Source organism: Selaginella moellendorffii, unplaced genomic scaffold (assembly GCF_000143415.4).
Source record: "Selaginella moellendorffii unplaced genomic scaffold, v1.0 SELMOscaffold_1, whole genome shotgun sequence".
NCBI lineage: Eukaryota > Viridiplantae > Streptophyta > Lycopodiopsida > Selaginellales > Selaginellaceae > Selaginella > Selaginella moellendorffii.
The window spans coordinates 4,125,444-4,138,056 of NW_003314262.1; the positions used below are offsets into that span (position 1 = coordinate 4,125,444).

The 12,613-nt window shown below is 43.7% G+C and overlaps 2 protein-coding genes across 2 annotated transcripts; one reads left to right on the plus strand and one right to left on the minus strand.

The window, feature by feature from the left end:
• Positions 1-2: 2 nt before the first annotated feature.
• Positions 3-2,925, minus strand: LOC9658216 (elongation factor 2). The gene is made up of 5 exons (XM_002962091.2): positions 2,906-2,925; positions 2,772-2,847; positions 2,546-2,716; positions 1,851-2,472; positions 3-1,788 (listed from the first exon to the last, which is right to left on the minus strand). The coding sequence occupies exons 1-5, from the start codon at positions 2,906-2,908 to the stop codon at positions 147-149; spliced, it is 2,514 nt and encodes an 837-aa protein (XP_002962137.2). The 5' UTR covers positions 2,909-2,925; the 3' UTR covers positions 3-146.
• A 3,578-nt stretch (positions 2,926-6,503) lies between these two features.
• Positions 6,504-6,920, plus strand: LOC112348441 (germin-like protein 1-1). Its single transcript, XM_024680914.1, has one exon. It carries the CDS (start codon positions 6,504-6,506, stop codon positions 6,918-6,920), a length of 417 nt encoding a protein of 138 aa, XP_024536682.1.
• The last annotated feature ends 5,693 nt before the right edge of the window (positions 6,921-12,613 follow it).

Genomic DNA, 12,613 nt, shown 5'->3' on the forward strand with positions numbered 1-12,613 from the left:
AATGGTTTAAGCAGAGTGTTCTTAGGTTTATAAAATTTACTTTAATACCGTTACTGTATTACTTCAACCTTAGAAACGCGTGCTCGACTTTAGATACGAGAAAACGAAGAGCACAAAAAAAGCTTGAACAGAACGAACTTACTTACCTAGAGGTGGTCCTCGTACTCGATGAGCGGCGGGACGGCCTCCTTGATCCCCTTCCTCTTCCTGATCCCGGCCACGATCACCCCGGCCTGCGACGCCGGATCCAGGGGGTCGCTCGCCACCATCTCCCAGTGATCGAACACGCTCTGCGGGAACGCCTGCCCGGACGTGGCCGCTCGCAGCTGCGTCGAGAATCCAAACGACTCGATCACCGGGAGGTAGGCCTTGATGCTGTAGAGCGGCGTGCCGGGCCTCCGGAGCTCCTCGAAGACGTGGCCGCGCTTCTGGTTGAGCACGCTGTAGATGCCACCCAGCGCCGCCTCGGGCGCCTGGATCTCCACCAGGTAGACGGGCTCCAGCAGCCTCGGGTTGGCGCACAGCTGCGCCGCGTACATGACCCTCCTGGCCGTCGGCATGATCTGTCCGCCACCCCTGTGGATCGCGTCCGAGTGGAGCACCACGTCGCACACCTCGAAGCCAATGCCGCGCATGCTCTCCCCGGCGATGGCTCCCTCCTTGGACACGATCTGGAACGCCGCCACCACCGAGTCCTTGATCTCGTTCAGGTACTGGACTCCCTTGCACGCGTCCACCACCAGGTTTGGCCCGCTCGTCTCGGGCCCAAAGCTCCAGATCTTCCTCGCCTGGTCCTTGTCCCAGCTGAACTCCTCGGCCATGATCTTGGAGCGGAGCTTGGGGTCGTCCCTGGGCCCGATCCTCCCCTCGTCGATGGCGTCGGCGAGCCCGTCCTCGAGGGGACGAGCCTCGAAGTAGAGCCGGTTGTGCTTGTTGGGGGACTTGCTCATCACCTGCCGGGACCTCTCCAGCACCGTCTCCCGGAACGACACCACCGGATCCGAGACCTTGATCGCAGTCTGCATGAACTCGCTCTGCAGGTCCTTGAGGCAGATCTCCAGGTGAAGCTCGCCAGCGCCGGCGACGATGTGCTCGCCAGACTCGTCAATGCTGCACTGCACCATGGGATCCGACTTGGCTAGGCGTTTGAGTCCCTCCGCCAGTTTTGGCAGGTCCGCGGCGTTCTCGCACTGGACAGCAACCCGGACGACTGGAGAGACCGAGAACTTCATGGCCCGTATCGGATGAGCGTCCACCTCACTCTCGTTGGTCAGGGTGGCATTCTTGACGATGAACTGGTCCAGCCCGACCATGGCAGCGTTGTTGCCGCAGGGGACGTCATCCACCGTTTCTTGCTTCTTTCCCATCCAGATGTGTGTCCTCTGGACGCTCCTCACGTACAAGTCAGTCTTCCCCCCGGGAACATACGCCGGTCCCATGATACGCACTTTCATCCCCGTAGCCACAGTGCCCGAGAAGACTCTTCCAAAAGCGTAGAACCGGCCGTTGTCGTTAGCCGGGATCATCTTGGAAACGTAGACCATAAGAGGACCCTTAGGATCACAGTTCCTGATGGCAGCAGCGTACTTGTCGTCCAAAGGCCCCTCGTAGAGATTTTCCACGCGATACTTCTGGGCCACCACTGGTGACGGGAGGTGGTAGATGATCATTTCCAGCAGCGCATCGCTCGCGGGCAGCCACAGTTGCATGACACGCTTCATTAGAGCTTTCCCGGATTTTTGCTTGTCTTCGCCCTTCAAGGTAACGTTAAGCTTCTGAAGCATTGGCCTGTCCACAATAACACAAAGCTATTAGTGTGACTAGAAAAACGAAGAAACAATCTAGCTTACAAGAGCTTGTCCATCTGGTCGTTCACCGCGATGTCGATGATCTGCTTGATAGGATTGTAGATGAACTGCACGAACCCACGCGTACAAGTGGGAGAGCCAGTGTTCCTGGTCGTCCACTTCTTTGTCGCAGGATCAAAGTAGTTCTCGCCCCACAGCTTCTCGACCATCTTCTTCTCGTCCACCTTAAACTTCGACGCATACATCTTCGCGAAGGTCGTGAGAGTGAAGCCCCAGCCGTGCAAACCAGCCCCAAAGCCCACCGTGCCTCTCTCCGGGTAGACCTGGACATCGCCGAGAAGCTTGTCCTCGTAAGTCGACAAGATCACGTTGGCGTTCTCGATCACGCGCTGGAAAGTCTGGTAAGCCTCCTCTCCGTCGAGCTGGAGCTCCAGGAAGCAGCGATCCATCTTGTTGACGACCAGGACGGGCTTGATCCTCTCCCCCAGCGCCTGCCGTAGAACAGTCTCGGTCTGGACGCAAACCCCTTCCACGCAGTCGACCACCACCAGAGCGCCATCGGTGATCCTCAGCGCCGCGGTGACCTCGGAGGAGAAGTCTACGTGCCCGGGAGAGTCGACAAGGTTGATCAGGTACTCGTTCCCGTCGCGGCTCCCCCGGAAATCTTGAGGGAAGAAAGAAAGAAACTCGCTTTGCTTAGAAAGAATCCCGGCCTCGATCTGGAAGAAAGAACCTACCTTTCAGGGCCGCGTCCGGCATCGTGTACAAGAGGGAAATCCCCGTGGACTTGATCGTGATCCCGCGATCCACCTCGTCCTTGCGCGTATCGGTCATGCGGACATTGCCGGCGTTGTCGAGCGAGATGAATCCAGCGGCCGCGACCAGCGAATCCGTGAGTGTGGATTTCCCTGCGCGCCTGGGCATGAGAATCGACAAGGACACAGAGATTTGTCGCCGCCTCACCGTGATCGACATGCGCAATCACCGAGAGGTTCCGGATGTTGTGCGTCTTGTCCATGATCCGCCGCATTTCCTTGGCCTGGAAAGAAATCGATCAGCCGCGCATCGATCCATCGCAAGAAAGAAATGGCGCTCACCATTTTCAAGAAGCTCAAGAACAAACTCCCTAGTGAATAAACCCTAAGGCTCGAATTTATGGTTCAAGCTATTTCTTTAGCCACAAGTAAGGCATCATTTAAGCATATTCGTATTTTTCCCGCCTATAACGCTTGTCTCCAGAAAAACGAAGTATGGAAGAACTCTTGAGAGATGGAAGAAATTCTTTAAGATACAAGAGAGCTCCCATATATCCTTGTGGCCACGATCACGCGAGAGCTTCTCCACAATTCTCAAGCTCCAGCGAAGAACACGGTCTCCAAAGAGCGTTCTTGCCATCCCCGACACCAGGTCTTTGTCACCATCGTCAGACCTTGCGTTTCTATCCAGTGGAAACCGCAGCATCGTGGAGGATTGGGGCGGATATGTGGCCTCTCCCACGAGGAGATTGCATGGCATGCACTGGACTTGTAGCGATGCTCCACCTCTTGGAAAGATTTCTCGTCGAGATGCATGGCGGCCTCGGCTGTTCTTGCGCGAACTCGCGCCTCGAGAGCAGCGATGAGCGCTCCATCGCTCTTTTGGAGATACTCTCGCCTAAGCTTGCGGGCTCTGCGACCTTGGCCTCGCAGCTCCAGCCACTCACACTTCTGTTCGACGTGGGACTTGAACGCTGCGGCGCTTGATCTCGTGATCTTATTCTTGGCGGTGACCCGGACGAAACCCACTGGATCGATCTCTCCCGAAGCCCACCATTTGAGTCCAACGGCAATGCACGGGATCTTGTCCATCCTCCCTGCTCGTATGTTGCACACCGCGGCGGCACAGCCGTAGTAGAACATCTCGAAGGCATCTCCGGCCATTCATCCGTGCCTCTTCCACCCAAAACTCCCAGAGTTATGTGCTGGTTGATGGCGCGGTCACGTCCATACATCCGGAGGAGGACTGCCTCGTTCGTGAAACTCTTGGCTTGCTCATCGAGAGGAAAGAACTCGGACAAGTCACGGCCCGCTGGAGCAGGCTGATCGAGTTGAAAAGCAAGGGAAGGACGAGGATGGAGAAGTTTACGATGAAGCTAGAAATGACAAAGAAGAAGACGAAGATGGTGAATAACTTCTTTGCAAACTCTCCAACGCTCTTGTCATCCTGGAAGGAATCAACACCTGGATTGTCGTAGCACTCTTCGAGGCGCTCTGAGGCAGAGAGGTGAATGCCGCAAGGAAGTGACCGACAATCGGCCGGTATCCGACCTCTGTCCGTGCTGGATCGAAAGCATTCCCCGACAACTCCATCTGGAAAGCCATCCCCTTGAGCGAAAACATGACAACGTCCTTACCGATCCTTTTCGAAACTTTTCACTGCATGATCCTGGCTGGACATCAAGCAATGGCTGAGCAAGCTGTAGCAAGTCCTTGGCCATTCGGGTTATATCCTACACAACAATCATCCAAACCTTTTGTTCCGGTAACCCTACAAAAGATATTCTAACCTTTTGAGTATATCAGAAGCAAAGATGAGTGAGAAATAGAAGAGAAATACCTTTGGTTTCATCCTCTTCGAACAAATCTGGAACTCTTGTTGGTAGATCTTCATACCCAGGGAAGTAGTTTAACATCCGGGGCCATGGGAAACGTCTCTTGTTCCTCTGAACGAAAAGCTGGACAATACGAGTGAACAGGAGCGGGCTTGGAGGAGAATCGTCGTAAGTGTCATTCTCTGTGTTACAAGTTCAAGCGTTTCTAGAGGAACGATATATAGAAAACTAGAATACCTGGAATAGTCAAGCGGAAGTCCACGTTGGGTGCCGCTGCTAGCAAAACTTTTGTTACCTCCTCGACAGCATCCTCTTCCTCCTCATCAAGCTCGTAAAGCTCATCAAACTTGGAACTCAACAGCCGGACTTCCAAAACTTGGAGCTTCTCGAGGTTGAGCTTTGTGTGTTTGTTGCTCCTGAATGCCTGCTCACCAACAAACAAATTCATTTAGTGAAGGCATGAGTGATCAGTAAGATGCAAAGCTTACTCTCAACATGCTCATGTTCATGCTCAGCTCTCAGATTTTAGGAAAGTGCATGAGAAACTCCATGATGCATAACGACTCTTGGCCATATGAAAATCCTGGAAAAAGTTTCAGACATTCCAACTGCAGCATCTTCCCGAGGAAAGACCATAAATATGATTCCAGCACTTCAAGTGAAAAATAACTTCCCACTACTTCCAATGTGCGTAAAAAACCGAGTGGAGAAGGAATCACCTCTACCTTGTCTATGTAAGAGAAACCAAGGAGCAGCCTCTCAAGGTTATTACCCTGTAGAAGTAATCTTCCCCTCGTATTTGTCAGTGCCACACCTTTGAGCTTTGGAGCATTAACAGTGAAGATGCCTTCGCAAAACTCTAGCTCCAAAAAGTTCATGTTGGGGTTGTGTAACTCGCAAGCACAAGTACTCCAAAAGCGTTCCCGTGCTCACAAACTCCTCCAATTCTCTCTTGGCACTCTCGCTTTTGCCCCGAAAGTCTAGAATGCATCGCTTGAGCCTCGCCAAGCGTGGGAGGGATTTGAATTGGACAGTTGAACTGATGGAGAGCTCTTCGAGGTGTGGAGATGCTAAGGACAGGAAGGAGAGATCTAGTTCTACTTCTTGGACACACAAAAGCCTCGGCGTGAAGAGATGGTTGCTGTTGCGCACTAGTGCCTCCCAGACTGCTGGATGGAAGCGATGAAGTAAAAGCTCTTCCAGACTGCGGAATGATTCAAGGAAACAGCAAAGCATTCGGCGGCGATACGGGTGGAACCCGTATGGCAAGTACCCTGGCTCTTCAAAGCGAGATATATCCCTGAAAGCCTCCCTCCACAACTTACATACCCTTCGAATTGCGATGAGCGAGTACATATCTTGCAGTTTGTTGAAAATCCACACAAGGAGTTCCAAAGGAAGACGCTCTATTGCGTTCGAAGATGGAGCCATGGGAAGAACCCTAGAATATTTTACTTAGGCTAAATTCTGCATTATCTCATGCACTGGAACCTCGAGTTGCTTGCTTGGTTTTCTCACAGCGTCCTTTGCTTTGGTCAGCCAACCAAGTGGAGGTTTGTGTTTTGGGACTGTGGCATACACATCTTCATCACAAGCAATTCCACACATTTAGTGCCCGATCACCATAGTCGAGCTCCATCTTCAATCTGCGGCAAAGCACAACGAATAATACAGCAATTGCAAGCTCTACAAAGTTGTTTTTAAGCTGATTTTCTTAATTCCACAAGAAAAAGCAAAAGGCCAGAGCTAGTTGGTATTGTTTAAGCTAAATGCATACAACGCCTTCTTGGTCGTAACTAGATGGAAAGTGATTACTTGTCAGTCAGCCTTCCTTCAATTCTATTGTCCACGAATGCTAGATCTGGTTATTTGATAGTTACATGGTGAAGAACTAATGTATCGATGGATGAGAAAGGCCATGCAAGTCTAGAGGTGCTAGATTGTCCTAGACTCCCTTTATAAGCCCAATCCATTTCCCTCTCAACAGTGTCTCATGTCAAGGATATTTTTCTCTCATTCCATGGCGGCAACAATGCTGGCAATTCTCATCACCCTCTTTGCCTTTGCGTGCTCACCAAAACCACTCGTTCGCGCTGCATGAGGACATGCTCCAGGAAGTTTGTGTTGCGGACAACAACAGCACTATCACCATCAATGGCAAGGTTTGCAAGCCCATGGCAGCCGAGGACTTCAAGTTGGGTTTGCTCAGGAACCCGGGCAACACTGGCAACAGGCTCGGCTCCGCCGTCACCGCTGCAAACGTTGCCAATTTCCCTGAGCTCAACACTCTGGACATCTCATTTCTCTGGAGTCATTTGTGCTCCTTGACTACGCACCCGGCAGTGTCAATCCCCCACACGTCACCGAGCTCCTCTTCCTCGTCCAGGGAGCTCTCTATGTTGGCTTCGTCAGCTCTTCGTGCAGACCATGTATTCCGGCGAGCTGTTCGTGTTCCCCCTGGAATGTTTCACTTCCAGATCAATGTGCCACGTGCCGCCACTCCTTTTTGGGAAAAAGGATAATTCATTGTATAAATCTAGGTTTCTGTAAAGGATTTTACATTGTAGTAGATGGCGTTAAAGGATATGAGCTCAGTTGCGTGCATACCGCACAGATCTCATGGAGAGTTGTGTCTTCGGAAGCCTCACAGATCAAAAGTTTTTCCTATGGAGGGAGAGATTGATTGGATGGAAGATAACGATCATTATTATGAGTTGCTAAAAGCCAAGTTAAGGTTTGATATGTGGAAAGAGAAGGAAAGAGTGTTTACTGAACAACAAAAAAAGTTTTTAAGTCAATGTCGAGATTACTTTGTTGCCGGACTTTTGATCCTTACGGGTTTCTTATGTGTTAACTGTCTTATTCTTAAGGAGAATAGCTTTTACAATTGCTATTATGGTTATAATGAGGTATGTAAAATTGTGTGAATTAATTTTTTTCTAATACTTCAATGTCTTTTCCAGGGATCTATACTCAAATATGGGTATTGCTTCATCACAGAGATGAGCAGTGGAATGTTTAGCATCATTTGTATGATAAATATGATGCTTTACATTGTGTGGATTTATTTTACGAGTGATATCAAACCCATCACCTTGTTTGTTAGTGGAGGTTTAGTGGGAGGGATGAATGTCGGGACCACAATAATTTCACTCAAGGGTCATTGGCCGGGTTGGATTTTAACATGGATCATCTATACTGGACTTCACACCATTCCAAATATATGCACTGCTCAATCAGTTCATTTCCTCAACAAGAACAAAAGGTGGAAGCTAATATTTCATTTGATTATGGGCTTGATCATTCCATTTCTCATGGGGGCAACAATGACACTTGTGGAGCTCCTGTGCGTAAAGTCGACATTCTGAATCTGTGGCAATACAACGAGCAGTTTATGCTTCAAGTGGTGATAGAGGAGTGAGGTTACTTTAGACAGAATTCTTCTAATTAAAGGTTTATTTCTTACCAAGTACAGCTACACTGGAATAAATTAGAAATAAATTTATAAAGATGTTTTAAAATGATAGAAAAATTGTTCAATCAAGAAATAATGCTACAAATTTGACATACATATATTAATATATATAAAATGTTAGAATATATTACATGTTATTTAGATTATCGATAGGATAGTGGACTATAATATTTCAGAACAAGCTAAGAGATGCAATACATGAGAATAACCATGTTATCATGTGAATAATCTGTAAGGATTCAAAATTGAATAAGATCTTGGCATTTATGTTTCTGATTCCAAGATTTTATAAAAAAGAATGTGCCTTTTATCTAATATTTACTTAACTAAATAGAACTAAAACATGATAATTTATATGATAATATTTTCTTAGAAAATGGATTGAGAGACTGCTGGCTAAATTGATCAATCAGTTCAAAGCGCTAAGAAGAAAGCAAGATGGAGTTTTAAGAAAATAAGCTTTGCCAATGCATCACACCCTCTAATAGAACTTACAATACATGTTCTTCCACTATTTTCTTTTTCTCTAACTCTTTTCTTCACATTAATGTGAAGTCTCCTTCCAGATTGCTCCTCGATCTCCTTCTCATCAGCCTCGAGCTTGCAAAGCTCTAGCATTCTCTCATTGATGAGATTTCATACTAATTCATACTTGTTTGCATTTGGCAGCATTCGAAACAATCTCTTGAGGATATATGTGTGATAATTGGCTTCTGGACGATTCTGAAGTGCTGGTATATCTAGAGCATATGGAAGCAAGCGTCTCCATGGTCATATTGTCCTTTTGCTACTAACCTATGAGCTATCAAGGCAAACAATACGAAAATTCAATTCATTATTTCCCAGGAACTCACTATCCAAAAACCCATTGACACAAAATGAGATGAGCCATCAAGCCAAATAATGCCACAAAAATTTCTTCATAGATTTGCTAGAAATCGTAGAGCTCACTGGCAAGTTGTTCAGGGAACTCCTGCGACCAAAGAGCTCCTGGAATCTCCACAAAGTTGACTGCTCCCTTGGCACCTAAGGAGCTTCCATCTCGGCTCTAGAACGCCTTGAAAACAATCATCATCTTTCTGCCAAAGAGCTCTATGATTAAATTCCCGGCTCTTCACTGGATCGAGCAGGCTAGTGAGGAAGGTGGCTGGACCGTAGCAAGCTTCTGGGAGCAGAGAGAGGCAACTGTCGACAATGGCATCAGTCACATTGCTCAACTCCCAGTAGACGTGTTTTCCTATGTTGCTTTGGCTTCTCACAAGTGCGTTATAAAGAGCCCAGCCATGGCAGTATCTCACAAAGCTCCTCCATACCTGGGCATAAACAATATAGAGTTAAGCAAGTGAAAAAAGATTTTGGAACTAAGCACTACTTTGAAAAGACAAAGTTCATAAGAGACAATTTACAACTTAGCATTCCAACTGAACCAGCAATCTACTTGAGGTACACAAATACTTCCAATCATCATTTTTGATTCAAATAAGCACGACCCTCAAAACCAATTCCCTGAAAGAAATTCCTTGGGTTTTTAAAGGGGGGGGGAACCAAAAAAAAGGTCCAAAAAAGGGGGGGGGGAATTTGGGAAAAAAAAGGGGGGTTTGGGGGGAAGGGATTTTTGGTTTTTTTCCAAGGAAAGGGGGGGGGAGGGAAAAACCGGGTTTTATTTTTTTGGGGGGTTTAAAGGGTTTGGGAAAAGATTAATTTTTAAACCCCAAAAAAAAGGGGGCTGGGGGCCAAATTTTTAAATTTTTTAGGGGGGGGGGACCCCTTAAGGGTGGGGGGTTTTAAAAGGGGTTTGGGGAAGGCAAAAAAAAATGGGTTTAAAAAGGGGGCCCCCCCCCCCCCCCCCCCCCCTCCCCCCCTCTCCCTCTCTCTCTCTCTCTCTCTCTCTCTCTCTCTCTCTCTCTCTCTCTCTCTCTCCCCCAGTCTAAAGTCAAAAATTTATAAGAATGCTTTATTTATTTGTTAGATGGAGAATAAAGCAACCAAAAAGAACAATTTAAAAAATAATATAAAGGTTAGAGAAAGGGCCTATAAATAAGAATGCTTCTTTCCTAATGAATTATGGGTTCTTGCGATATTTAGGGTTAAAAAGAATATTAATATTGGGCTAGGTTCAAAACGAATATTATTTTCTCCATTTGAATTATTGGGCTGATTAATCTTTCAAAAAGTCCAAATTCAAAAATTTACATTTAGTATAAAGAGGTATTGGGTCTGACTTTGTTGCTTAGCTAGAGGAATCACACTATATATCGAAGTTAACACCTAATGGTCCAATTTGCTTTAGCTAGGCTCAATTTGAGGGAACAAAGAAAATTGTTACTAGACAAATCAATATTATAAATACTTTTGCTTGTGCTGATTGTTATGTCTTACCATATTGCATCCTTAGTTTAGCATTAAGTAAATAGTCGTCCATGTAAAAAAAAAATATATAACAAGAGAATCAGCTTTGATACAGAGAAAGAACATACTTTTATTCTAGTATTACATGATTACTACTTAAACACCCCCAAGATCTATAAAGTGCATATATTAATCCTAGTCTAATTTTGCTAGCACCCAAATAAAATGCAAGCTCTTGACCTACTTTACTAGAATATTGTGAGCAAGAGGAATGTAATACATAACCACAGAAAGGGAGTAGTTGCCAATGCATAGATATCACCTAAAACCTGCTCTTTTAAATATATAATGATGATTTTAGTAATAAAAAAAACATGACTCATCTCACAGTAAGTATGACAGGTGAGCTCTTTAGGAAAGAGAAGAGGAATTATGGGCAAAAGAGCTCAATTTTGCAATGAATGCATCTTTTAGACTAACTAGTGTTTTCCATCAAAGTTTGTTACAACTAGGCACTTGAGTTTGGAATTTAAACTACATCAATCTAGATTTAAATCAACAATATATATTCAAAATATAAATATTTATCTATGTTTTTTTTTCATAGATTGATGCAAGTATATATTATTACAGCATGAAGATATTACTACAGCATGAAGTTGTTGCTTGAATTTTTAAAATTATAGCTTGGTTTACAATCATGGTTGAAATTCCTTTTTCTTTTACTAAATACAATTATATAACTTTCAATATTGTTTTGTAACACTATGAGGTAACCTTCTTCTTCACAATAATTTGTTCCATATTTCATATAATAACAATTGATTTATTTAATAGTAGTGCTTTTCCAGTTTAGTATTATCAATTGATGAATATGTAATTTAAGTTAAAATTCTTAAAGTTTTGTTAGAAAAGAAGTGGATATTATAAATTATTCATGACACATTTATGGGCATAAAAGCAAACCACAATTTTCTTCAATAATTATAAACTAATTTATTTCTAAATTTAAAAAAATAAGAACTTAAATAAATACTTTTATAAAAATTATTTAATAAGATTAAAAACTACATAATTTTGAGTAATTGGATTGAAGAAAAACCCTACTATTTGCTAGTTTAGTTATTAAATCTGGTCCAGTTATTTTGAAATGTGACATAATCTTAACAATGAAATACTTTCTATAAAATTAGACCTATAAGGTCTATAAATATATATATTTATATACATGCATTAGTTGCCTAGGTGATACACTGAATATAGGACTATAGCATATAGATAATCTATTTGAGACTAAATTAGATCTATCCATTCTTGTAAATAAGTAGGGGTTTAAACTTTAATTAATATACCTATTCTTATATCTTGAATACTCATATTGATGGAGGGGCATTGCAATCTGTCTCTAAAGAGCAAAGTTTTTGAGCAGTGTTTTGTTCAATGTTTGAGATTGTGTTTTTATTTTAATTCTTTCGTTCTCTTTTAGATCTAGATCTATATTAGTTTTTTTCTAGATTTAGGATTGTAGCTATTAGCTATTAACTATTCTTCTTTTTCAATCTCTATTATATTTTCTTCTTCTGCTATGCCATAATGTCATTGATTAATAAGTATATCACTTACAACTACTAATGTTACTCCATTAGATCGAGCTTTTGGTGCTATGCATATTAGTATTCTAGTTATCCTTGATGTATTGCTATTACCAACTTCCATTGGACATAATTACATAGTATCTTCTATTCTTACATGGTGTCTTCTATCTTGTATCCTAACATCTCCAACTAATCTAGGCATGACCATAATATTGATTGGAGAGTTATGAATGATGTAATTTATTTTTTGGAGAATATTTGAGGATTAAGTTTATGGGAAGATGATATTTACGAACTTGAATGGATTCTTACTAATGAGGGATTAGGATAACTTTGGAAACAAGTTGAAGATTTCACATGATAGGTATCAATCTTTTAATCTATAATTTGATCCTTTCTCTTTGCATTCTAGTCTTTCCTAACCTTTTTTTATTTCTCAATTTGAGCCATCTTTTTATATTTTTAGTGTTTCTTCCTCATTTATAGTTCTTTCTTTTGGCATGTTGGTTATATATGATTTTTATGATTCTCATTCTTAGTCCAATGATCCTCTTGATACTAATCTAGATGTTAAACATATACATGAAACTGAGAATCTTTCTTTTGTTACATTAGTGGAGTCTTTGATTAATTCTAGTATTAAATAGTTCTATGTTCTAAAGGTTGAATCACTATTGCCAAAGTTTTAAGTTGAGTATGTATCCCCGATTATGAGTGCCCCTAAGAATTTTTATTTTACCATTGTTACTAAAGAATTTATATGTTCCTTTGAGAGTATGGACTTTTATATTAATTT

Bases quoted from the DNA above. Each gene is read 5' to 3' on its own strand.
- LOC112348441 (XM_024680914.1), top strand. From the start codon at position 6,504: ATGCTCCAGGAAGTTTGTGTTGCGGACAACAACAGCACTATCACCATC.
- LOC9658216 (XM_002962091.2), bottom strand. The intron at 2,717-2,771 runs GTGAGGCGGCGA...CCAGGCGCGCAG, and splicing joins GATTGCGCATGTCGATCACG to GGAAATCCACACTCACGGAT. The intron at 2,473-2,545 runs GTAGGTTCTTTC...TCTTCCCTCAAG, and splicing joins GCCGGACGCGGCCCTGAAAG to ATTTCCGGGGGAGCCGCGAC.